The sequence below is a fragment of the Nelumbo nucifera genome, chromosome 1 (genome assembly GCF_055504915.1).
Source record: "Nelumbo nucifera cultivar China Antique chromosome 1, China Antique-T2T, whole genome shotgun sequence".
In the NCBI taxonomy this organism is placed as follows: domain Eukaryota; kingdom Viridiplantae; phylum Streptophyta; class Magnoliopsida; order Proteales; family Nelumbonaceae; genus Nelumbo; species Nelumbo nucifera.
Genome location: NC_142649.1, coordinates 10,653,613 through 10,680,297, shown reverse-complemented (window position 1 = coordinate 10,680,297; position 26,685 = coordinate 10,653,613). Strand labels below are relative to the sequence as shown.

Sequence of the window (26,685 nt, the reverse complement as noted above, 5' to 3'; positions counted from 1 at the left end):
GGCGATTCCATAGTATGTGACTAAAGAGCTTTGTAGTCCTAGGGAAAAATTTAGACATCAATTGTCAATCTGCAATGCACTAAGGCTTGCCTGGTTTAATATAATCAATTATATATTATTTTGATTGTTTAGTGTTATTGTATTTAGTTATGCTTTCCCACTCCAGCACAGATGAAGTATCGAATATCTAATTCTGACTTTCCTTGTATTCATTATCATTTAATAGTACACTAAATGCAACATCCATTTCACCTCCAGCAGCAAGTTGAAACCATGTATGTGATGTACACATGATTGTAAAGTATAAACCATCCTTTCATGTTGGACAGGACAATACCTTATATTCTGATATGACTTCAGATGCTTTGTGGCACTTCTAGAGTATAATTTACAGAATGAACATGTATAGAATGCATAGATGGCACATTTTAACAAATCGTACTATAAAAACCTTTTGAACATACATGTATTCAAATACCATATAAACTAAATATAACATGTTAAATGGAGAATTGTATCCATATCCATGCCCTGGATCTCCAGAAATGGTAATTGGTCCTATATTCATATCCATGCAAGGTTGCATTCTTTCTCAGATAGTTCAATGAATGAATGAAATACTTTACCTTTTCTCTCAAAAGAAAATGTTTGCATCTGTATCTTGGGCATCTTAAAAGACAGGGAAAATTACTTAAACCTCCCTTGTGTTTTCTAACAAATACTTAATATTCCCCTGTACTTTGATCTTTGCAATAACCTCCCTTCATGTTTCAAATCAATATGTAAATGCACCCTCCTTGTTAATTATCCTGTAATGGAGATGTTAAAATCATGACTATTCCCTTGTTATGAATGTTCACCTAATCACCTTGAACACCATTTTCTCTCTTAAGATTGCCTGAGTATGGCATTTCTGCTAATAGTGGAGGTTTAAATTCAACTCCAACTTGGCCTTTCTTGTTTACTCAATGAAGTGAACGATGGAATCTACTTAAATAAAACAAATAATCACTTTTTGGAGGTAATTCATAAATCTTCATCCAAATAAAGTTTTTCCAATGGAAAAAAAAAAAAAACAGGATTCTAAAAATTATAAAGCATTATGTCAATGCTTTATGTGAAGACAATTAATGGAAAGGGTGTGTTTGCATACTTTGTTGAAACATGAAGGGAAGTTTTTGCAGAGGTCAAAATGGAGGGGAAGTTTAAGGTTATTTATTTATTTTTTTTTTTTCAGAAAGCACAGGGGAGTTTTAAGAATTTTCCCTAAAAATATAGAAGACATCAAAATATTTGGCAATTTGGAACTCGCCTCTTGGTAAGACAATGACACTGGTTTCCAAAAGGGGTGCTTCAGCATGGTGTGGCCTAAAGGGGTCCCTGCCAAGTCAAAAGATAAAAAGATGATAAGGGTGCTCAGTGAATTCAACAAGTTGAATAAGCAACAAAAATGTATACGTAGAATCAGCTCACCATAATTCCTTGAGAAGTTAATTGGTCCAAGAATCTCCAAAGCAACCTTTTGGTCTACTAATACTGCATCCTGGCATATTCATCTATAGAATGTTCTCTAACCTAATCAAGAGCCAAGCTGACAAGAAGGTGCCATACCTCCTTTTGGAATGAAGAAGTTATTTTTTGATTAAACCTCTTAGTTTTTCCAGCCTGTGCAATTTTCTCCTCTAATTCTTGCCTAAAAGATATTTGAGGATCTGGGTGTTCTATGCTTCAACCACTGATTCACAAGATCAACCTGAGAAGCAAACATGATCCTCCCTATACTATGAAATCTTTTGCTCCTCACATTAGAAAAGAAAGTCTTGAGTCATTTGTCCATGAACAGCATAAGACCATGCTATATTTCCAAGCTGATACCTATTAAAATTGAGCACATAAGAGTCTAAAGGCCATGCTAAATTTCATATCTGATCCCTGTTTGAACTTTCCAGGCTTCTTTCTTCTTTGGAAGATGACCTTTCTTCTTCTAAGAAACATTTGCATTTGGAACTGTCTGCATTCTCTAAAACTTGGTCAAGGGTTTAGCAAAGGGTCTGCAGGCTCATAAAGAGAAGCAAAGGCCCACAACACTTGAGCAAGTTCTTGCTCATGAAAAGTGTCAATCGTATTTAATTCCCTTTGCGATAATTCTGAAAAGAGATGGGGCAGAGTGCTACATTTAAGCAGAAGCACTTGCTACGTTAGCCATATTCTGTAAATTAACTTCCTCAACCTTGGTCACTGTCACCTATGCAATTATAGCCATTTCTGATAAATAAAATAGCTCACCTGCTAACTCTGACAATAGCCAGGATGCTCCTATCTTTGACAAGCAAATGCCAACCTACGGGTTTTCATCGGTCACATTCTCCATATTTTTGGCAATTCGGTGAAGAGCATTTGCAATGTTCAAAAGGGGTGAGAAGGGATGCATTCAACACCTTCCCATGCAGCCAAGATCGTCTCAGCAGCTACTTCTACTACTTCTTCTGCAATATAAACATCTACAATTGCTTTGTTCTAGGTTATTTCTTTCTTCCAGTCAGAAGGTCCAGCGAACTGGAAGAGCGTCTGCACAAAGGTTTCTTTTGTTTTCTACTTACTTTCATCAAACATACAGCGTGCAAGAATACTGTCTGCCCCTCTGAGATGGCAGGTACCATCTGCAGGGTCGATAACCTCTACCAAATTCTTCATCGCCACCACTATCATCATCTATAACCTCGTTGCTATGCATGCTCTTCTTTTTTCTTACTAATGGTATTCAAATCTTACACGAAATGAAGTCCCGTGCCTCGACAGATTTCAATGCAACTTCCTTGCCCACACACCAATCCATTCCATGTCAGATTCCTGTCGATCCTCCTCAACTCTTTTAACACCAACCGAAATACCCACCCTATATGTCTGCAACTTAGAAACCCATCTCAAGTTTTCTACTAGAAAACCCAGCTCCTAGTTTCATAATTGGAAGCTTCTGAGATGTTTTTGGAACAAAATTCAATGGTTGCAAGCATCTCTGAGACTCTGAGGCACAAATATGTTAAATAACCCCTTAAGTTTTCTGCAAGGAAAGAAGAAATAAACAACTTGGAGAACTCAAAACCACAACTATGAACGAACCAGAAGAAACAGAGACAGTTTAAAAATAAGAGAAAGAAAGGAAAATTCCAAGACTGTCTGCCCCTTCCTATTGAATTTGTAGCCATTGCATGACAAATGAAACGAAACTGAGATCTCCCCCTCTCATTCTCCGCTACACCAAGAACCAAATGTTGAGCCGGTGGTCTGCTCTTCTCTCCGGCAACCGGATTAATGGAGAAAAGAACGGAGCGGAGGCCGGAGTAACAGAGGAGTGACGGAGGGATCAAAATCATTCATCGAATGGCTCGGTTTTCTGTCTTCTGGATTTTTATTTGGAATTCAAAAGCACGTGCTTTACACGTGCATTTCTGACGTGGCGAAAGATTCTTGGTTGAAAACTTATTCGGCAGAGCAAATTCTGTTCACCATTAATAACTGTCAACGACCCTCTCTCTCTCTCTCTCTCTCTTTCCCCCGCTTCCCCTCTCCTCTTCCTCCCCACAACGGCCGATGCCAGGACCGGCCGTGGACGGAAGAGGGAGGAGTACAGGGAGAAAATGACGGAAATTGCAGAGACCAGCGTCTACGGCTTCGGAAATGGTTCGTGGGTTCAACCAGAACCGATGTGTCAAGAATCTTACAGAATCCACTCCAGAGGCTTCTGGTTCGGAGACAATCCTCTCAAATGCAGCCTACCTTTCGTGCTTGTCCAAATCGCCCTGATTACTTCCATCACTAATTCCATCCACTTCTTCCTCAGGCCTCTCAGACAATCCAAGTTCGTCTCCGAAATCATTGTAAGTAATAATCATTCCTATTATATCTCCATTCCATTGCACCCTTTAATGTCTTCTTCATTCCCTAGCTAGCTCTAGCCTAGCTCCCTGTGCATGAAATCTGGGCAACAGTTTGGATTAATAATCTTTCTTCTTTTCTGGGTTTCATTTGATTACAAAAGGGTGGTATAATCTTGGGTCCCTCCGTCCTAGGCCGCAGCAAGAAATTCATGGAGACGGTATTTCCGATGGAAGAGAAGATGCTGATGAATATATTATCGTCACTGGCATCAATCTATTTCTTCTTCCTGGCCGGCGTCAAGATGGACACGAATTCGATCGTAAGGCCCAGTGTGAAGGCATTCAAAATTGGCTTCGCATGCTTCCTGATTCCTTTCGGAATCATGATGTTTGTCAACCTCAAAATCAGGAAACTCTTCTGGGAGCTAGGCCCTGAACACTTTCTTTTCTCTGTGTCAATGCTGATATCCACCACTCCCTTGCCCAATCTGGCTTACACCATGAATGAGTTCAATCTCCTGACCTCTGAGTTGGGCAAGCTTGCCATGTCCAGCGCAGTTGTGGGCGATGTGGTGGTGTATTACATCGTGACACTCTACCATGTTTTTTGTCAGGAAAGCTTTTTTGACTCGCTTCGATTTGCAGCGTCCTTGATTGCAGTGTTCGGTTTCTTGCTTTTAATCTTGCGGCCTGCCGTGTTACGGATTAATCGGAGAACGCCGGAGGGGCGGTCGGTTGATCAGGTATACGTGGTAGCTCTACTGGTGGGGGTGCTCGTCCTGGTATTCCTCTGCGACATGGTGGGCATAATGCCCACCCACGGAGCTCTTCTGTTGGGGCTGATTGTACCGGAAGGGTCGTCCCTCGGCGTCGCCATTGTTGAAAAGTTCGAGACCATGGTCGAATTGTTCCTTCTTCCTTTTCTGGTCATACACTGTGGGATCTCCACCGACGTGTTCAAGATTCAAAGCATGAGTTCCTTTGCAGAATTCCTGTTCTTCCTCTTCACGGGATTTGTGGGGAAGATGATGGCAACGATCTCAATCTCAGTCTTCTGCAACTTCAGCCTTCAAAATGCATGGTTCCTTGGGCTTATCATGAACATCAGAGGCATCATAGATATAGCCACCTTCATACGTTGGAAAGAAAACACGGTGATGATCATCACATCATGCACATACTCAACTGATCAGTTCCATTAATGCATATATATATATATATATATATATATATATCCATGCTTGAAATCTTGATTTCTGGGGCTTGATTAATTTAATTCTCTGTTGGGTTGATTATTTGCAGATGGTGAACGAGCAAGCCTTTACTGTGCTGGTTCTCACGGCGGTCCTGTCGACGGCAGTTGTGACGCCATTGCTGACAATCTTCTACAAACCTCCGAGATATTTCGCAGAAAGAATCAGGGGATCGATCCAAGACGCTCGACCCTATTCCGAATTCCAAATTCTTTCCTGCGTCCACAACGATCAAGACGTCCACCCCATGATCACCCTCCTCGAAGCTTCCCATCCCAACAAGGACAGCCCCTTGTCCGTCTACGTGCTCAACCTGATCGAGCTGATCGGCCGATCTCTGGCTGTGGTATCCGGCCCCTCTGAACAGGAAACGGCGACGTGCCACCAGCCAACCGGCAGCAAACAGCATATCGAAGGCGCCTTCAGGAACTACGCAGACAACTCCGATGGGCTAGTCAATGTCCAGTCTTTCACTGTGATTGCCCCATACAAAAACATGCACGAGGATATATGCAGTCTAGCTCATCAGAAGTCTGCAACTCTCATCATCATGCCTTTCCACAACAACGACGCCATCATGGGTGGAAAAGTCGGTGCCTTATCCAGCCTTAACCATAATCTAATAGCTGTTGCGCCTTGCTCTGTGGGGATTCTTGTATACCGCAATCATGGCGTCCACCATTCGTCTCTGCATTCCGATATTTATCTGAATGTAGCTCTGATCTTCATAGGAGGAGCAGATGATCGTGAGGCACTGGCGTATGTCAACCGCATGTCTGAGAGCCCCAAGCTGAGAATTACTGTGATTAGGTTCCAATTGTCGCATAACATCAATGGGGATCAGGATGAGAAGCAGCTGGATGACTCGATTGTACGGGAGTTCAGACTCAAGAACATGAACAATGAGCGTGTCACGTACCAGGAGGTGGAGGTGGAGGTGGAGGATATAGAGAAGTTGCTCACTGCAATGTCTGCTCTACAGAACGACATTGGTTATGATCTTTTGATTGTGGGACGAGGAGATTGGACAAATGGAGATGGGATGGATGGGAGAGAGCATCCGGAGCTGGGTCTGCTGGTTAGCCATATGCTTCGGGAGGACTTCGATAGGGGCTGGTCCTATATTTTGGTAGTGCAAAGATGTGGACTACATCTAGATGGGAATCGTAGGCCTAATTTGCCCTCTTCAATAGCCAATTTAAAGCCTAATTTGCCCTCTTCAATAGCCAAATTAAAGCCTAATTTTCCCTCTTCAATAGCCAAATTAAAGCCTAATTTTCCCTCTTCAATAGCCAAATTAAAGCCTTGGAATATTGGTTTTTGAGTTGGTGATGAATTGGGGCGTTGGGCTTAGGGATGCCACTTAAATTTCTACCCTATCCGTTGAAGGATGGATCTTGTGGGGAGGATGGTTTTGGGATTCTACAACTGTATCGGTATGGGTAGGGTATAGTATTAGGCTAAATCCAATCCTCTCTAATTCACATATTGTTGGAATTGGTAATTTATATGTGATGGATAATTGGTAATTTATATGTTTTTCTTATATCTTAATCAATTATAATTGGAATTTTTGTTGTTTGTTCCTATTATTTTACTTATTTATCGGTTGTATATAATAAGAAATAATAGAAATTTTGATGTGGATTCGAAACCCAACCGACCCTACCCTTGAATAATGGGAGGGCTAAGGAAGAGTTTTACATTTTCATATGTGGAGAAAGGGTTTGGATTCTCAAAATCCAACCTGTTATTGGTTTTGGGGCAGGTACCGATTGGGAGGTTTAAGGAGACGGGTACAATTTAGAATTTACAAAATCCTCCTTAACCCTGCCCTGTTGCCATCCCTAATTGGGCTGCCTTTTCCTAGCTTAAATTCCTCTCCATTTTCTTTTCTTTTGGTTTCATATCCTCCCCATTTTGAATAGGGGTGCAAATGGATTAGTTTTAATCTCATTCATTTAATATGTTTAGACAGAATTGAATCGAATGGGTTCTGAAAATATGATCAGTTTATACGTGCCCTAGAGGGAGGGGCATAAGAGGTAGAGGCAGGTCATCGGCCCATGGGTAGAAGAAAGTGTCAAGACCCTGCTACGTACTCTCCCCATCAGGGGTGTTCTTGCCCTTATGCCTTGGTGGACTAGTGGTGTCTTGTATTGTATGGTTTGGCTCGGTGGGTTGTGGGCTTTCTATAATTCTTTCATTTATATTGTTTGTTGTTGGGTTTAGCCTGGACCATTCACTCGTGGGTGAGTTGGTAGGCTTTCTTTATCTTACTTGGCCTTGTCTATTGTTCTCTTAAGGCCTAGAGAGTAGCTTAGCTTTAGGGCTAGTATCTAAGCCTATTTTTGGGGTTTTAGGAAGTGTTGTTTCTGGAGCTTCTTGTTTTGCTCTTGGCCATATACACCTTGTATATTGTGCTAGCGGAGACCTGGCGATGCATAAGATTTGTCAAGGGGAAGTGAAACAATTGAAATTGATAACTATTATAAGAAAGGAATGTGATGTTGTTTTAAATAATTAATCTTTATTTTACTAGTTTGTTACAAAAACAATTTAGTAATTTAGTAATTTGGATTAATAATATTAATATTTTTTAATAAAAATAATAAATTATTATTAATTACTTAATAAATAATAAAATTTTCCATATTATTTGTTAGTGTTTTTTATTTATTTTACTTTATTAATGATTAAATGTTATATTTTTATAAATATTACTTAAATATTTAAAATACTTAAATTTAGTAAATATATAAAATTAGGTTGTAGTCATAATTAAGATTAACTTTTTTAGTCATAATTAAATTAATCTAAGCCAGAGCTTGAGGTTTAAGACTTTGGGTTGGGCTTTGGTTGATCCTTAACTTGACCTAACTCCCCAAGTTTTGCACACTTAAGAGCAATGTAACATTCATAATTAGACCGAACCAAACCAAATACCAGCCATGCATACTTTATTTCTGGGCTTTTAACTATTTTTAGATAAAATTATTAATATTGAAACCGAAGTAGCTGTGGGGGATGGGCTACCCCCATTGTGTAGCCTAATGAACCAAAAAATAAAAAATAAAAGATCTTTTGCCTAATTGTGATAGTGTATTAACAATTTTTAAGGTTATTACATAGCCTAATTTGGCCCACACCCCAAGCAAAATAATATTTATTTAGGCCTAGGATAGGGATAGGATTGCATGTATTAATTATAAAACTATGATTTTTTCATAAATTAATTTTTTATTTATTTTTAGTCTATTATAGAAATATATAAAAACTTTTACCTATATATTAATATAAAATTTGTTATCTAAATATATATGTATATAACTTCCAAGTCGAGCTTAGGAGTTGTTTAGCTTGGGCCCTACTTGCTAGGGTTGTTAATGAACTTTGAAAGTCTAATACCCGATTTGACTCCAAATCTGAATATCCTGGATTTAGATGTTACAATTTACATCCGATTAATATTCCAATAGATGTGGATTTAACCCCATCTGATTCGACTAAAATCCGAGTCAAATAAAAAATTATTATTTTATGTATATATGTAGTATAACTATCTATACATATAAATATTTTGCATAAGTATATAACTTTATAATTGATAAGTTTAATATTTTTATTTATATACATTTATTATACTACATATACACTTCAAAATATAATTAGTTTTTTTTTAACTTCTTTAACTTTGTGGTCATTTTAAACACAATAAGATGGTTTTAGATTAAATCTGCATTCAATAATTAGTGTCATAATTTAATGCAGAAATGGATGCAAATAGGGCCGATATCAATCCGATTTGTTTACAGCCCTACTGCCCGCATTATGTGTGGGCTTAGTGTAAATTTAAGGCAGATCTAGCTCAAAAGAAAATAGTTGCTTGAGGCTAGAAATTTGTAAGTCTAGGTAGGTTGGGCTAAAAATGATCATCCCTAAGTAGAAGGAGTCTTATGACATTTCTAATTGGGTTATGAGTAGTTTTATTATTTTAAATAATTTTTATAATTTTTATATGTAATGCAAATAGTGTATTTTATTACTTTTAATGAAAACTTGCTAATTTGTATAACTTTTATAATTTTAATGTTCCAACATTAGTTTTATTATTTTAATTATTTTTTATAACTTTTTATGGAACACAAATGGTTTATTTTTTTTTACTTTTATTATTAATTTTAGTTATCCTATTAGTATTGATTATTTTAAAATAGAATTCAAATGTATTTTAATTTTTAATTTTAATTTATGAAGTAATAATTTTATTAATTACTCAATTTTTAATTTTTTATTAATTTTAGATATTAGGTTTCAAATAATATTTTTTTGACAATTAACCAATTAAATAGATTTTGAATATGAAACAAATAAATGGAATTTGGATGAGAGTGAAATTCTCTCTCTTTCGAATGCAATAGGCTAATAATGGAAGGGGCCTATAGAAATATGATAAAATATGTTAATGATGGAAGGGGTGGAAATTATTTCTTTGAATTCTCTCACACACACACACTCTCTCATTATTTTTAGGTGATTTGACTATTTATGATATTTATATTAACTAATTTTTAAACTATTATTTGTTTATAGGTTGGGTTGGGCTCGCGTTGGCCTTGAAATGAGAAAGAGAATAGAGAGAGAGTTAATGGTGAGTTAATGAGGAGACATAAAAGTGGTAAAGACTTAAAATTGATTGGCTACTTGAGTAATTTTTTTCAATTACAAAAATAAAGATTTAAGAAACCACAAAATAGATAAATGGTAAGGGAGAAATGAGAGCCATGCTGACATGGCACAACCGGAGTACTTGAATTCCTGAAAACTTCAAAGCTCAAGAGCGATGACCAAGAAACTGAAAGAGTTTACTTGACAATTCGTTTTACCAATCAAAGTCTTTTAATGGGTTTGCTTGTGAAAGATTAAAATAGGGAAATTCAAACCACTTAGTTGTTCCTTCCTCTATTATTTTTTTGTTCATGTTGTTAATACCATTACTAATTATGCTCCCCCTTATGTGTCCTCCCTGTTTTTGCAGCTTCATCTTCTATTCAAGGTCTTGCAATTGCTAAGGTTCAAACATCTACTATGCCCATTCACTCGATTGAAGAAGAAGAGATTTTTGGAATGGTGTTGGATAACTTAAAAATTCTAGTGCTAGAGGATGGAAAAGGAATCACAGAAAATGAGAATATAGAAAAAAACTTATAGGAACCAGGAGGTGGAGGTATTGGAAATTCAGATAGAAACAACAATGAAGGGGCAAAGGATAAGAATTTGTCCTCATAAAAGAGGCTAATTTAAGCAAGAAGAAAAGGAAGGCTATTGCTAAAAGCTAGAGAGGGGTGAAGGTGTATTCAAAGAAGGATAAAGGTCTGGAGATGATAAGGAAAATGAAAAAGAGTAAGGCTTAGTTTGGAAGCAGTACAAATGCAAATATGTACAGTGTAAATACATACAAAATAATACAAAATATAAGATTTTGCACTCTATATATTTACATTTGTACTCCTTCCAAACTCGGCCTAAAGTGGAGAGCTTGATGAGCAAGATAGTTTATGATAGGGATGAAAACAGGAGAAAAGAAAGAGGTGAGGGACATTAGCCTAAGGACTAGGGGTTTCGGTTACATCTATTTTAACAATGAAGTTAATCAGTTGGAATGTGAGGGGATTAAGGTGCCATGAAAAGGAGATTAATAAGGGATACTCTTAGGAAGGAGAAGCTAGATTTGGTTTTGATTCAAGAAACAAAGCTCTTAGAGGTCTACATGAGATGGATTAGAAGCATTTTGGGAATTAGGTACTTTAGTAGGTCATTTGCACCTTTGTGGGGTGCATTTGGAGGAATCCTTACCATCTAAAAAAATTGAGGAGTTGGAATGTTTGGAAGAATTAGTGGGACAATTTTTTGTTTCAATAAAATTAAGGAGATCAAATGATGATAGGGAATGGACTTTGACAAATGTTTATTGGCTAAATTCCTTTTAGGACACGGATTTTTTCTAGGAGGAATTAGGGGGCAGATAAGAGATTTTAACGTCATAAGGTTCACTTCAGAGACCAATAAACCTAATCAGAGGATAACAAGAAGCATGAGGAAATTCACTAAAGGAGCTCCTATTGCTACAAGGCGAGTATACCTGGTCAAATTTTTAGGCGCCCTCCACTTGCTCTAAACCGGTCAAATTGGGAAGAGATGTGTGAAAGTTTATCCTCACGAGCCTTGCCTAGTGTAACTTCTGATTTGTTCTATTAGCTTAATTCAGGAGTTGTCCTATAATGGTCCTTTGCCTTTTAGATTTGGAAAGATGTGATTGGAGGACCCCACTTTTGTAGAAAAGGTTAAGAGTTTGTGGGTAGAAGCCAGTGGTAGTGGCACAAAGAAGGAGATTTGGGAGGTTTGTTAAGAAAAGAGGAAATTTCCTTGAGATAAAAGTTGAGATGTAGATGCCTTGTGGAAAGTGATGGAAATACAAAAATTTTCCATTCTCTAGGTAGTGATAGGAGGAGAAAGAATCAAATAAATTAGGAGAAAACAAGGGAGGAGGAAATAGATAAATTTTTTTGGGCCACTTTAAGGGCTTATTTTCCACCTCAGGGGTGAGGAGATAAAATTTCCCGGAATTGACCAAGTATAGAGTGCTAGAAGACATTGTTGCAAATATAGAAAAAATGTTTACACTTGAGGAGAAGAAAGAGATAGTGTTTTTGATGGAAAGATTTAAAGCTCGAGGCTAGATGGATTTTCCATGTTTTTTTATTAGGAGTAATGGGAAATATTAAAAGATGGTCTATTGGAAGCTTTCAGTGAGTTTCTTTTATGAAGAGGAAATTTCTCGAGGAGCAAACTCAACTTAAGTCAGCACTGGTCACTCTCTCACTTAAATCAAATGTGGTGGTGTTTATATTGACTAGTAGAATAGTCCGTGTGATGTATGGGATATTTGAACCAATGAATGATACCGCAATCAGATATAGATCTTAACAAAGTTGGGTGTAGCCACTTGTTTGATTCTTCACTGCTTGTGTTAGTGCCAATCTGTTTGATTGTACTAAAATGAAATCATACTTCAATTACTTCATCCTACTTGAGTGTGAGTGGTAATGTTAAGAAAACAAAAATGACTTAAAACATGATCAAGGATTCCATTTGACATATAATGTAATGTGTGTGTATATAAGTACGCAAAAAGCTCCATATTGCAATATTAGCACAATGTCTCAGAAGGTTGTGGAACCAACCATAATACTTCATGCCATTCATAAATTAAAATCCAAGGACTGATCCTAGTTGAAACGGTGTGGCATAGATTCAGTTCAATTAAAGAGCCTAACAGTAAGGGGGTTTGCTCTCAACTTTCCAATGTAGGATATTGAAACCAAACCTAGAGGATGCCAAAAGCAAACCAGCACGAGGGTTTTGCTCTTAGCTTGCAAGTGCAGGATATTGAAAGCAAACAACTTGGATCTTCATGTAGAACAAACATTAAGTTTGGGTATTTTTATGGTGTCTTTCCCTGATGGTTAAGAGAATTAGGTGTGTGAGAACTTACAAATTACAAAACACCAGAAAAATGCTTATTAAAAATTACAAATACAAACTTGATTTGGGCAAATGTAAGTCTGCTAAAGACATAGGATTAAACACTGAATTAAACCCAAAGATGAAAAGTTCTTGCAACTTATATATCAAAAGTTATTAAACCAAAACCATAATTGCTTAAAATTAATTAAATATAAATAATTATCAAAGAAACTTAATTTTAAATTAAAGCATGATGTGAAACCAAAACTCCTATTGCATTTTCACAACTTAAAAGAATGAAAGAGATAATAGAACTTTGCAATTGTGATAAAGATGATATTGAGTACGGTTTTGGAATATATAACTGTTGAAACTTCTTGAGATGAAAGGCAAAAGAGTGAATATGATTGAAAATGAAGAGCAAAAATACCTAGAGCTCCATTAGTTCCAAGCGTCTAAAAACCTACATTATTTTTGTTCACATATTTTTCCAATCAATCACCTAAAGGTGTAAATCGGGCTACGGTGGACCGGCAAGGCATGACCCGCATGCGGCCAGTGCAAAGTGCATGCCATTCTGTGTCGGCCTGCGATCCGTGCTTCCCTCCCCTAGGATATTTTGGGGGATTGGCCCGTACCGTGTTGTGCCTTGGTCCGAGCCTTGGGCCAGGCCGGGCCAAGTCATGTTTTTTTTAATTTTTAAAAAATAATGAAAATTTTAACATAAATTAAAATTATATACAATAAATTAAAAAAAAGATCTTAAAATTTTATTTTATATGAATTTTAATGTATACAATTGTTTATATATACAACAATAAAATGAAATACTATAATAAAATTGAAAATAAAATTATATATATTAATATATTATATAATTATTATATTATTATATACATATTATATATTATATATAAATATATATATGAATCATGCTAGGCCGTGCCAGTACATGGGCTGTAGGTGGCATGGCCCGCTCGATTCTGCCATGCCGGGCCGGGCCAGCTCAATATCATTCTGGGCCGCAAGCAACACAGCACGATTTACACCTCTATAATCACTCTTTATTATTGGTTTTTAAAAAAATAAATTAATAAACATAGTTACAGGAGTAAAGCATATAAATAGTATAATAAATAGTGAGAATAATTTTGAAATAAAAATCAGAGTTTCCAAGATGTTCTGAATCTTCTTTATTTATAAATTTAAAATTCAGTGGAAAATTAAAAAGAAAAACTTTGGTTGTTAATATCTTGTTCTTGTAAATGCCGGCATTTGTGTTCCCAATGGATGATGCCCAAAAGACTGGATATCTTTTTATTCATTAAATCATCTCATCATCTATTGCTTTGTTATGAGCAAATTAAATTATTCATTAATTATAATCAGAAAAGTCCTATAGAAGTTAGTCGATTCAACTCACTGTTTAGCCGAATTAAAAATGGAGTGCAATCCAACTAACGTCTTTTTTTTTAATTAAATTAAATATGAATCCATGAAAAATTTTTACATATACATCTATAAGTGTATTTATATATCAAAAATGGAAAAATAAGAGCATTTCTAAGGGTGAAACAGTACAGTGAACAATTGAGATGCCAATAAATATGACAAGAAAAATTAAAATTTAGGGTGCAATTACTAGTACATGTTAATAGCACCATAAATCTAGATATCAACCAATTACATTAAAGTCTACATACTTTTCATTAATTCATATTTCATAAATTATAGTATCACATTTAATTGCATGTGTTTTGCCATGACATTTAACCAATCTGTCTTTTGTTGTAGGTGCACCATGGATAGATGTCAAATCCACAGGCAGGATGTGGTTTACAGGGGGGCTACCAATAGACTAGGAGGGGTCTATAAATTCAAATTTCTGAAGAGCAATACAGTCTATTTATACCTTTTATAAGCTACTCTCTCTCTCTTTCTACCTTAATTTCAGAAATAATGTACCCAATAAATAATTAAAAACCTATTTCTGCAGCCATTTCGACATGAGATTCTCACCACTATTATTAGATATAAATTTTAATTTATTTTAAGTAAATTTTTTTCTAAGATACTTTCACTAAAAATATACCTTCTCAACTTTTTTTTTCTATACAATAATTTAATTTCTCCAAGTAGGGGCCCCTCCGCTAATAGACTTTTGTTATGGGGGAGTTTGGCTTCGATCAGTACAAGCCTGTGCTCACACTATTTGAACAGCCTCTTGCAACCTTGCATTGGAAATATCTCCCAATGAATAAAATACACATACAGAGATATTTCGAATGCAAGGCTGTTTGAACGGTAGTACCGGATTCATAATGGGTAGGGTTTATTCCCCTATTTTCTCTCCCTCACCCACTCCATCATCATAACCGAATATAGGGTTGGTTATAAATTTGAATTCCCATTCAAAAATCAAAACCCTTGTAACCATAGACCTCCTTCTAATTAAGTGGGAGATTTCTAGTCTCAACCGCCTACCATATTAGCTCCATGTAAGGCGGTTGGGATTAGGACTTCTCACTGTGGATCTTGGCGACTATGATGTGAGTCCAGGGTGCTTTGATACCATGAGCATGATCAAGAGACAGTTGATGAGTAAATTGCTGTATATATTTTCATTAATTAGGCATGACCTCCTACTAAGTACGGGTTAGTATTCTGATATATTTTATTACTCATGTATGCTTATTATTTTTGTTTAACGCCCCTTTTTTATTATTTAATTTAAGAGCTTAAATTATGTTTTATTTTTATAGAGGTGAAAGACGATTATTTAGTTGTTTTTTATTTAACTACCCTCGTTTTTGAAAGAATTAATGGTTTGAAAGTGGAGTACTTAACCACTCTCAACCTTTTAGAGTGATTTGAATTTTATTTAAAGTTGGGAGAAAATCACTTCTGAAATGCTATTTCTTGAAATAATAAGCTAGAAGCTGTGTCTGAACAGGGGTGCATGCTCTAGTCTGACCACATTACTTAATGGTTATATTGGTATGAGCAAGCATGAGATACAACCTAGTTGAAGTTTGGATATCTGTTGGCATGTAAACCTTACGTTGGCTAGTACTTCAAGAGCGGATAGAAGGTGAGTTCCCAAATTTACAATTGAAATGCTCCCCATCTACCATAATACATCGTTGTACCACCAAAATAGAATCCACACCAGCAGCTATGTCTAATGACTCAAGCATATGACCAATCACCCCAAGCTCAGAATTCTCCAACCAATCTTCCATGGTCATGTCATTCATCAAATTGGTGCTATGTTGTCGCCCCACCATCACAAGATTGCAATTCTCATAGTCCAGAGCTCGAATTCCATAAAACACTTGCTCCATGTCTTCCACCACTTTCTCATAGTACATGACACGTTGATTTTTAACATTGTTGTGCTTGAATTCATGCACAATCAAGTCATCTAATTGCCTCTCGTTATCAATGTTCTTGTCTCTGTTCTTCTCCCGTAACAAAAACCTTACCACAGTGACACTCACACCAGGGTGTGTTGCCATTCGGCTACAATAGGCCAGCGCCTCACGGTCATCTGCTCCGCCTAAAAATATCACAAGTACGTTATAAGAGAAATGGTCATACACTGTGAAGCGACGGTTGTTATTGTTTCGATGGACAAGGATCCCCACTGAGCAGGGTGCATTGATGAGTACATTCCAATTAAGTTTATGCAATGAGGCATTAGTCACCCGTTCACCAGTGATGGAGTGTTTCTTCTGGGAAGGAATGATAATGAGAGCTGCCATTTTCTCAAGTGCAAGCATGCAGATGTCCTCGTGCATGGTCTTGTAGGGTGCAATCACGGTGCATGGTTGGAAGAAGAAACACCCATCTGAGTTGTTTAAATAGTTTCAAATTTGGTCCGGTTTCAGTGTAAGAACGATTTTAGAAAATGCAGTTTTCTAAAACTGGGAATACGATTCTTAGAAGATTGCAACAAATTTTTGAAATTTCTCCCAACCATTGAGTATAGTTCGGCCATTCATATAATGGATTTTCCCTTCCTTCAATCCAACTCAATTCAATATAAATTCATTACACATAGACCAGGTCCAAATCCAATCCAATAAATACTTTGGACCATTAAGTCTAGAGTGATCCAATTCAATGTCTTGTTGGTCCATCCAATCTGGGCAAATTAATTTTGGTCTAGACGGGTCCAATCCAAGGTGGTAACGTGAGAATCCTAGTGATCCAAGAGCTTTTCCAACCCAAGATCTCCAACAATTGCTTCAAAGTTTTCATCAAGCAGAATGTCAGCTGCCTTTACATCACGGTGAATAATTTTTGGGTCACACTGTTCATGCAAATACAATAGGCAATAGCCCTCTTGCAGTCCCTAATGCTATCCTCTTTCACCTTGACCAGTCCAAAGCTGGCTTTCTAAGGATGTGATCTCTTAATCGAAAAGCAATACTTCCATTTGGCATATAGGCTTAGTTTGGGAGGAGTATAAATGCAAATATGTAGAGTGCAAAACCTTATTTTTTTTATTATTTTGTATGTATTTACACTGTATATATTTGCATTTGTACTCTTTCCAAACTGAGCCATAAGGATAGTGGTTGATCTGGTTTGGTCCCTGCAAGGATAGAGGAATGGCAAAAAAGCTATTGACAAGCAGGAACCAAATGCTTGGCATGAACTTCAAGAGCAGAATGATTTTGAATGCAAAGAAGGTTTTGATTCTCTCTGATTTCATGCATCTCACCATCTACAACTTACCATCTTGTTTTATCATCGCCTTCTTCATCGTCACTCTTTGAAATGCCAAAAAGCTGGAAAAGATCACTGCTTCAGTCTCAAGTAAGAAGATGGTGAACAGTGTCTTCTTCTTATGAAAAGTAGTTTTGACATTTAAAAATAATTAGTCACACATGTCATCATGTGATACAGATAACTGATGGACTATTAAGAATGGACCAAATTGGCAGTTTTCAGGTTTGGGTACTAAAGTTAGACTAATCTCAAAGTACAGCGTACTAATATGCAATTTACCCATACAAATATTAAGAGAAAAAAAAAAAACACAAATAGTGTAACAAATTAATGGAAGTGTGTTATACCCGAATAGTTTTTAACGGTTCTCAACAATTTTGGACAGGTCTGCTGGTTTTTCAAAAAATTGAAAAACAAGGTTCTAAAAACCAAAATGGTTGCTGGTTCCCAGCTTTCACGATTTTGACCGTCCAATCGAGTCAAAGTCTTCCAACAATGATTCAAACTAGTCCTCACTTGTTCAAAAGAAACTCCCTGAAAAGTAAATATAATTCAAGAATGCAAGTCTCCTTTTCCTAGCGGGATCTTCACATACATTTTGACAGAACAAAGGAGGCCACCCCCCCAGCTGACTGACTTGCAATGAGTGCCCGCATCTCTGATCATAACCCTAGTTTAATGGTTCTGGAGTTGGACACTTGGACCTAACTCGACTGTGCTTGGTGATTTGGTTTACCATGACAACAGATGTATATAGTTGATTCTTTTTATCCTTGTTTCTCTTTTTCTTGCACTCTGTTTAGACTTTAATAGAACTTTTTCTCTTCCCCTTTATTATTAGGCTATGTTTGGTTTGAAGAAAAAGGTAGAGAAAGGAAGGGAAAGACAAGAAAACCAATACAAGGGTTGTAAAAGTATCCCTACTTTTCCCTTCCTTTCCTTACATTTTCCTTCAAACCAAACATAGCGGAAAATACTATTAATTAGTCATTTTATACTTTCAAAAAATCAAAATACTTAAGTCTAGTCATCATCAGCGTTCCATCAATTACCTAGAGTGGTTGATCTCGTGCAATTTGAAATATTTGAAATTTTCCAAAATACCCTTTGTATATTTATGAGACCATTTAACCCTTTATTTTCCATTTTCTTTATGCATTAACCATATCCATTTCTATCATTCTGCAATCTTACTCTCTCAGCTACGCAAACCATGAATGGGCATTTTGCTGAATTTACCACTCACAGTAACATCAGTTAATGTACTTGGACTTGAGTGTAGATTTCTGAAAGTATGGGCACCTCGTTGCCAAGTAAAAAAGTTGAGGCCCACAAGTGTCACTACCCCCCTCCCCTGAAGCACAATGCACCTATAATTTTTCCTTACTATTATTAGAAAAAATATAGATGCTTATTATACCTTCAAGAACAAGTAGATAACAAGCTACTCAAGAAGAATAATCTAGAAGTGTTCCTCAAAATTTATCTAGATCTTCAAAATTCAATGTGTCCAGTTAGGGGGGGTGTTCGACAATATGAATGCTTTTGTTTTCACTTGTTCAGAATTGCCATATCAACAAAGAAACAGAAACATGTTCACTGATTTTGTAAGTGAAAACAAGATGGTTTTGTTTCCAAAAACACAATAACCATCAAAATTATGTTTTCTAAAATAAAAAGAAATTGAACGTGTTTGTTTGTTTGTTTTTGTTTTGAAGAATCTATTTTCAAACCAGATGGTTTATATTTGTTCTTAGAACTGGCAACAAGAAAAACAATTCACGTTGGAAAACACCCCCTCAATGTTTTCCTCAGGAAAGATCCATAAATTCCATCCAATACGTTTTGATATGGACATTCAATATCTGATCATGTCAAACTTAGACATTTGATAAGAAATTGCAGTAGTTTATGGAGGAGCCTTCAGCATATTCAGGTAGAACACATTTATTTTATGTCCAAACACATATCATTCTATAAGAAAACTGGTACAGTTTTTTAATGTCTGAAGTGGGTGATCAGTGCTTCCAGGCAAAGCTCAGTTGCTAAGGTTGACAATAATAGACATATAAAACTTTCTCCTTACATGGAATACAAAGACAATAGTGCACTACGGAGTTGAAGCTGCAAACAAATACCCTGCACTTTCTAATACTAGAAGTCTAGAACTGTTAAACCACAAAACAACAGCTACTAATATGAGATGCTGGCAAGAGCCTTCTCTATTCCTGCATGGTTTAAGGAAAAGGAAAGGTTAGTTTGGGTGCAAGTAGGAAAAACCCATCTAACTGAAATACTTGCATTGCTCTAACGCTCATGTCATGTCTATTAGTCTGTTTTGATGAAGAAAATCGCATTGAGCATCGCAATAAAGTGGATAAAGACAAGAATAAATAAATCATTGTAGGTATTTACTTCAGATGATACCAAGGATAGAATAAGATGGAGACACGGATAAATCCACAGAACAGATTTGGTAATAACACACAAATTACAAATATATAATGACAAATAGCTGGATAAGGGTTTGGTTATATTTTTATTATCATTGTCATTTACATTGTTGTTATCAGTAAATTAACCTTAATTCCATTCAGCTACCAAACACACCAGAATATTAAAGGCAGCAAACTACAAATTGCACCTCTTCTAGAAGCTCTTTTAAGGCTTTCAACCATGGACGAGAGATCAAGAACTAGAACCACCGTTCAAACCACATCTTATGAAGTCTTATAATGTTCAATGTCAATATTTATCAGATTCCTGCTTATATCCACATTCAACAATACTTGTATACATTTGACATTTTCAAGAAAGGTGTTATAGTTTTATACAGTGTTATCAAAGTACCAACTAGGCAAACCAACTAGTCAGCTGAGGACCAGACTGACTGCATAACCAACTAGCCAGTTGATACACTCATGATGTGGCCGCTTCAGATGAGTAAGCATCAACTATGTTGACCAGCAGATTATCAACTACTAAGCCTAGTCAACCACAAATGTATATTTTAAAGTTTTGTTTGTATTTGTATGCATCTCTTATTATTTGACACAGAATATATTTATTTTTATGAATCACAGAATGTATTTTTTTGGTTATATATTATATTCATTCTATTGCTTTAAATATTTGTGAAACAACATGATTGACTGATGGTATATAAAATAGAAAAAATGCATAAAATAAATGCAGTCGAGGAGTTCCCTTAAGGCTTCTGGTTTGCTGACACAGATTTGCCACAAATAAAGGACAAATTGAATGGCTAAGGTTTAATTCTTCTTTTTAGAAAACAAAGGTTGTAATTCCTCTATTTTAGCCTATCCAGCCCGACATTTTATGTTTGCAAAACAAGGATTGTAAAGTAAATGTTTAATATCATTTTTTTATTGCTTATTTGCAGTCTTTATTAAGTGGGCCTTGGCGCAATGGTTGGGTTGCTCCATTGCGACCTGGGTGACCAGGGTTCAAATCTTGGAAACAGCCTCTCTGCATGTGCAGGGGTAAGGCTGCGTACATCTATCCTTCCCAGACCCTACATTGGAAGGAGCCTCATGCACTGGGCTGCCCTTTTTCTTTATTTGCAGTCTGTATTAACTTTTTCATGAGATTGCATTAATATATTAAATTTAAAACATATATTTTTTTGATTGAATAGTCAACACCAAAGCACTGACTAGTAATTGAATTGACTAAAGAGGCCAAAATGACTAAGCATCACCTGAACGCATTGATGATATTGATTTTATAAGTAATTTAACATGTGTTTTTAGTATGACCTTGAAATAACTTCTTACCATGTCTGCTTAGTGGAAAAAGTTAAGACAAAGGAAAAAGCATGCTCTATGCCTCTATCAGTTAACTCCTAACATGAGTTCTATTTGCCATAGAAGTACACTATGAGACTTCTATGGAGGATACACTAGGATACACAATTGATAATTCACCAGAACATAAAACTAAATCATTATTACAATGGACACACAGACATACAGGCATTAATTGACGCCAAAAACAATATAGGCATTAGACTTCAGTTGTTCAAAAAATCTTGAGTTGCAATGAACAATTGATTGACTATATTATACTAAATACTACCTCTTATGTTAACTCAAATAAACCATAATAAAAGACTTTGCTCCATAGTATGGTATGAATGAGACTTCATGCACTGTGGATTCTGATGACGGGACTTCCATGGATGAGGATTACCCCAAGGCGTAGTGCTCAAAAGGAATGAAGTGATTGAAAAGGAGGGTGAGGGAGGTGGGAAAAGGTGGTTGAGGATGATACAGTTCTAGCCCTCATGCTCGGAGGTTTCCATGGTGGTCAAATCCAACTCCATATCAGAATAAAGAGCGCATTGAGTTACACAGAAGAAAAAGAGTTGTATTGGTGGAGGAGAGTGCTAAGATTATTGGTTAGAGGATGGCTCTAGATAGAAGATTAGAAGTTCTCTTACTAGGAGTATGGATGGCTGACAAATATCTCAGATGTTTGAGGATAGAGACCATGAAGCATGCCTTCATCTCTCTGGATACATAGCACAATCTTTGGACGAAGAGTATCTGTGGCTTTTAAATGGGAGAAATTGGATGATTCAATTGAAAAGGGCAAGAAGAAAAGGGGGAAAGGAAGAGGAAAAGGAGATGCTTTGAGAGGGAAAGGGAAAGATTGATGCAGGTAGTAGTACCACATCAAGTCCATAGAAATAAGTTCCATGCTGTGAGAGGAGGTTTAGGTATCCTTGGCAGACATGAGGTAGATGGAATAATGGGGTTTGTGGCGCATCTCACTTGGAGCATTGGTTTCTTTTCTTGGAAAGGGTTTAATGTTGGGGTTTCCTTTGCATATAGTTTTGACTTGGTTTGGGATCATTGGATTCTAGACTATTTCATTTTTTTTTCCAAGCTCATTCCTCAAGTCTGTACATATTGTATACTCTTTTCATTATAATTTAATACAACACTATTATCCAATAAAATGATGGTTAAGGTGGGAATTATGGGAAATGAATTACAATTTACAACTACTCTTTAACCATTTCCAAAAGAACTTAGAAGTTTAAATGGTGGCTTATGCAAGTTTACACCCAGAACCTGCAAAGAATTAGCAATTTGAGCAAGTACCATCACAAAAATTTTCTTGAGAGAATATGAGGGTAATTATAGGACTAGTAAAAAGAGACAGCACAACACAAATATCATTAGCTAATTCAAAGAAAGGGAAAAATCAAAACAAATGGTGAAATCTACTGGAGATCATTGGACAGCTTAAACAATATAATCAACAAAAATTTATAAAACTTTTCTAATCCCATTGTTTACAGGTGTACACAGCATACATGAACACACTATTAGCTATCTCATCACCATCTAAAACGAGAATCACATAAAGAAATATGCAATTATACACACACTTAAGAAGCATACAATTTTTTATGGTTTATTATTTCAACTACAATCAGTCAATCACATCTGCATACGGAAGTATGAGAGAAAAAGAAAGGTGGTATAAATAGCCTGCTGACTAAGCAACAGAGTTGGCATACCTCATCATCATCATCATCATCATCACCATCTTCTTTGTTTTTCTTGAGCTGGGTTGTACCACCCTCCTTGCTGATTGGTAACTTCATTGCCCCAAAGGGTGTGTCCACATTGATATGTCCTTTCATTGAGTAACCAGTTCCCTTCCCTCTAATCATATCCCATAGTGCCGAACCAAAGTCCTTAGGCCTAAATGTAATGGGAATATCAATGTAACTAATTCCATTTTTGTCAATTTTAGTCGATTTAGTGAGTTCAGCACCTCCAATGCTCACATCAGCAAGCCAAACCTCATAATCCAATGCATTGAGGCCCAAGTCAAAGTCATTCTTATTTTCTAATTTCAGGTGAAGAACAGCAACAGTTTCTTCAAATGAGAAACTCTCAAAGTGTATCTTCTCAAGATCAATATCTGGCTTGTAGGGTATGGGAATTTCACCAGTCTTCTCCAGTGGTAGAGTTAACCTCCCAAATACAGGTACATCAACAATGAGATCGACCTTGATTTTATAAGGAATTATGCTTCCAGGCTTGATATCATCATATGTGCTTTTAATGTCATCATATATCAGAGTAACTGGTACCTTGACAGTCTCCGAACCATGTGCATGAATTGTCCCTGCATCAGGGATCAGCCCAGACACAAGCTTCCTCCCATCACTCTCAATTAAGTAGTTTATATCTATCAGAGGAATTGGAACTGGATTTGGGTTTGTTATGAGCAAATCAACAACAATTTCAGCTTTATGCAGATCAATTGAAGGAATATGAACTCCGGAGACATCTGCAGTTGGCTTCCCAAATCCAATTGCTTCCTCAATCTTTTCTCCAATGTTGTGAATGAAATCCTTAACCTTGTCTATAAATCCTCCTTTTTCTTCATTTTTGTCTTCTTCCTTGTGATCCTTCTCTTTGGTACCCCTTTCAATTACTTCTGGATTATCAGAGGATGACATACCTTAAGAGCATAGAATTACAGATGTTAGGGATTCATGTTGTAAAAACCATATGCCAAAAATATCAAAAGATACAGGAATTAAGCTACACAAAGTAAATCCTACATATTAAAACTAATAACTCTCATTAAAGAGTGAAGCCAATGAAACATTTTGATAACATCTTTTAATTTTTTTTCTCTTTTTCCTTCAAAAGAAATTAAAATACTCAGAGCCAATGGGTAAAAACCAATTGATGTTTCAGAAACAAATGACAGACAGGCACCATATTAAAACTAAATAATGACATTAAATCAATGATCAATCTATTTTGGCAGATCCAGTGTATCAAATCCCAAATTCTATCAATTGATCCCTTAAAACAGAAACAGAAGAAGATGAGGGAACTTCAAACTGTCCCTTTTGCATGTCAATGTATAAAACTTATCATGCAACTCAAAAATGATAATATTCATATTTTCAAATTCTTGTAGGCTCTGAAAACAATTCATAAATAATATCATGTTTAAACCTAATCATCAGAAATTCATGTACTTCTAAGAAGCTGGACATTAACTTTGAGTGCCAGTTAAGATTAGCATTTTAAGGACATTGACCTACAAATGACCAAAGAGTAAATGTAAAAATTATTGACCCTGTTGGAATCAGCAAAGGCAATTGCCCAGATATGCCATTCTAATGGCTTGAGATATCAAGGAAGCAGTTCTTCTTTTACTTTTATATAAATTGTAAGAAGAACCTCAGAAACAACAAGTAGAAGAATATTCAGCTCATTAATGCATCTATAGGTGTTTGGATGTAGAAATCTAGAGCCAAAGAACATGTATACTACGGAAGAAAGTACATAACAGAGGTTCCCACCGTAGACTCTAGATATTCCCATGTTAATGTATCAGCATTTCCCAGATCAGCATACCGAAGATTGGAAAAGAAAAAAAAAAGACAAAAAGAAAGAAGCCTGAAGGACAGCAGACCATTAAATTTAGTATACATATTAAAAGAAAAAAAGGAGAATTGAGGGAGGCTCATGAAATTTCAGTTTCTGAGGTATTTAAATCAAGATCCAATCAGGGGAACCTGCTTCTTAAAAGCCCGCCCAAAAAGAGTATGTCTGACTACAAAAACAAGAACTGATCGGTTAAAAGCAAAGAGATCAAGCGATCAGAAAGGATGCAAAAACCGAGACATAATAGGTTAGGATTCAGTATTTGCATTGACTACAAAAAAAGGGAAGGGAAAAGAAATGAAGATCAAATAACCACTTGATCAGCATAAAATGTCTAATTTTTATGCGCAGTAGATGATCAAAGAAGTCGAATAGAAAGAAGTACGTGAGCATAAATCAGATCCTTCAACATCAATGCCATTCTCGCAATCGAAATTAAGTACACAAATAAAAAGGAAGAAAGGAATGCAATATATATCTCGATCAATCAAGTAACCAGTGTTTGAATGACAAAAATCCAGATCATAATCATTAAAAGAACTGAAAACAGAGTGATCAACAGAACGAATCAACAATCTCGTAAACCCCAATGCGAAATTTAGATCCAGATAAGTTCCAAGATAGAAGATTGTGATCTGCTCTTAGAATTAAATCAATGTCAGGAGGCGATCTTAACAATAGTAAAGTAGAGTGATAAAGAGAGAGATATACCTGCGGATCTGAAGAAATGGGATTGAACAAATCAGAATTTGCGGATGGAAAGAGAGAGAGAGAGAGAGAGAGAGAGCAAAAGAGCAAACTGAGCAAGTAGAGAGTAGAGACCAGTACAAGCCCTTTTTGTTTTATGTGTGGACGAGTTCGGACTTCGGACAGGGAGTCGAGATTACCGAGAGTGGATTCATTTGATCAAAAGTCAAAATAATCAAAAACGGTTATCAAGAACCACGCGACTACGCGGCTTTTGGGTTGAATTTGGATTATCAGTACTTAGGTTGGGCCCGGTCCTAACCTAAGGTAGCCTGACCCGGCCTGAGATCAGCCTGACTATACACATTATTACATACATACACAAATTTATGTGCATATATACATACATATATGCATACATAAACATTATATATATATATATGCACGTACATATTTATATGTATACATAAACATCAAATTTTAGAGTGAAATTATTGAACAACCCGAACTTAGCACAGGCCCGAGCCCAATTCGAGTGCATAAAATTATAATGTAGGCTGGGTTTGAACTGGAAAGACCAGGCTTGACCTTGGGCTAAATCTTAGGCCCAACTCTTAGGATTGGGCCTGGGTTGACCATAAACTTAACCCAACCTGACTTGCACCTCTAATCAGGGTTTGAGCATTATTTGGTTAAAAATGAACATTTCAGTTTTGGTCTTTTGGTTTTAAGGAATTTTAGTTCAATTCATTCAATTTTTGGGTTAATTTGGTTTTGATTTCAACTTTCAGATTCGAAAGTTTGATTAGTTAACCAAACCGAAAATTTTTAATCTAGTTATTTCGGTTTTAGCTTATTTGGTTTTGGGTTAATACGGTTTTTCCTCTTAGGCATTCAAATATTATTCGGTTCACCTCTAGTTTGGATAATAACTAGGGCATGAGCCCCCATATTAACTATGGGGCCAGTATTCAGATTTTTTTTAATTTATATATTTTAATAAGTTTTGTTTGACACCCATTTTTATATTATAAATTTAGGTAATTATTTTATTTGATTTTTTTAATGTATAAATTTATTATTTAATTAAGAGATTAAATCAAATTTTATTTAAAAATAATAACCTACTTTATGGATCTTACATTATTTGAA

At 36.1% G+C, this 26,685-nt stretch overlaps 3 protein-coding genes and 1 pseudogene across 4 annotated transcripts in view; 1 reads left to right on the top strand and 3 right to left on the bottom strand.

The window, feature by feature from the left end:
• LOC148802903 (RAP domain-containing protein, chloroplastic-like) overlaps window positions 1-3,503 on the bottom strand; it is a 59,715-nt pseudogene extending 56,212 nt beyond the window's left edge. The window contains exons 1-2 of the transcript XR_016077244.1: window positions 1,474-3,503; window positions 1,313-1,380 (exon numbers count right to left, since the gene is read on the bottom strand). The product of XR_016077244.1 is annotated as an RAP domain-containing protein, chloroplastic-like (transcript). The remainder of the gene's footprint in view (window positions 1-1,312; window positions 1,381-1,473) is intronic.
• Window positions 3,504-3,521: 18 nt separating this feature from the next.
• LOC104612232 (cation/H(+) antiporter 15-like) lies at window positions 3,522-6,664 on the top strand. The gene is made up of 3 exons (XM_010279580.2): window positions 3,522-3,878; window positions 4,040-5,032; window positions 5,181-6,664. Exons 1-3 carry the CDS (start codon window positions 3,639-3,641, stop codon window positions 6,453-6,455), a joined length of 2,508 nt encoding a protein of 835 aa, XP_010277882.2. The 5' UTR covers window positions 3,522-3,638; the 3' UTR covers window positions 6,456-6,664.
• Window positions 6,665-15,732: 9,068 nt separating this feature from the next.
• Window positions 15,733-16,458, bottom strand: LOC148802902 (cation/H(+) antiporter 15-like). Its single transcript, XM_088901269.1, has one exon. It carries the CDS (start codon window positions 16,456-16,458, stop codon window positions 15,733-15,735), a length of 726 nt encoding a protein of 241 aa, XP_088757395.1.
• Window positions 16,459-19,341: 2,883 nt separating this feature from the next.
• LOC104612204 (Late embryogenesis abundant protein, group 2) lies at window positions 19,342-25,800 on the bottom strand. The gene is made up of 3 exons (XM_010279552.3): window positions 25,558-25,800; window positions 22,947-23,902; window positions 19,342-19,623 (listed from the first exon to the last, which is right to left on the bottom strand). Exons 2-3 carry the CDS (start codon window positions 23,898-23,900, stop codon window positions 19,618-19,620), a joined length of 960 nt encoding a protein of 319 aa, XP_010277854.1. The 5' UTR covers window positions 23,901-23,902; window positions 25,558-25,800; the 3' UTR covers window positions 19,342-19,617.
• Between the last annotated feature and the right edge of the window lie 885 nt (window positions 25,801-26,685).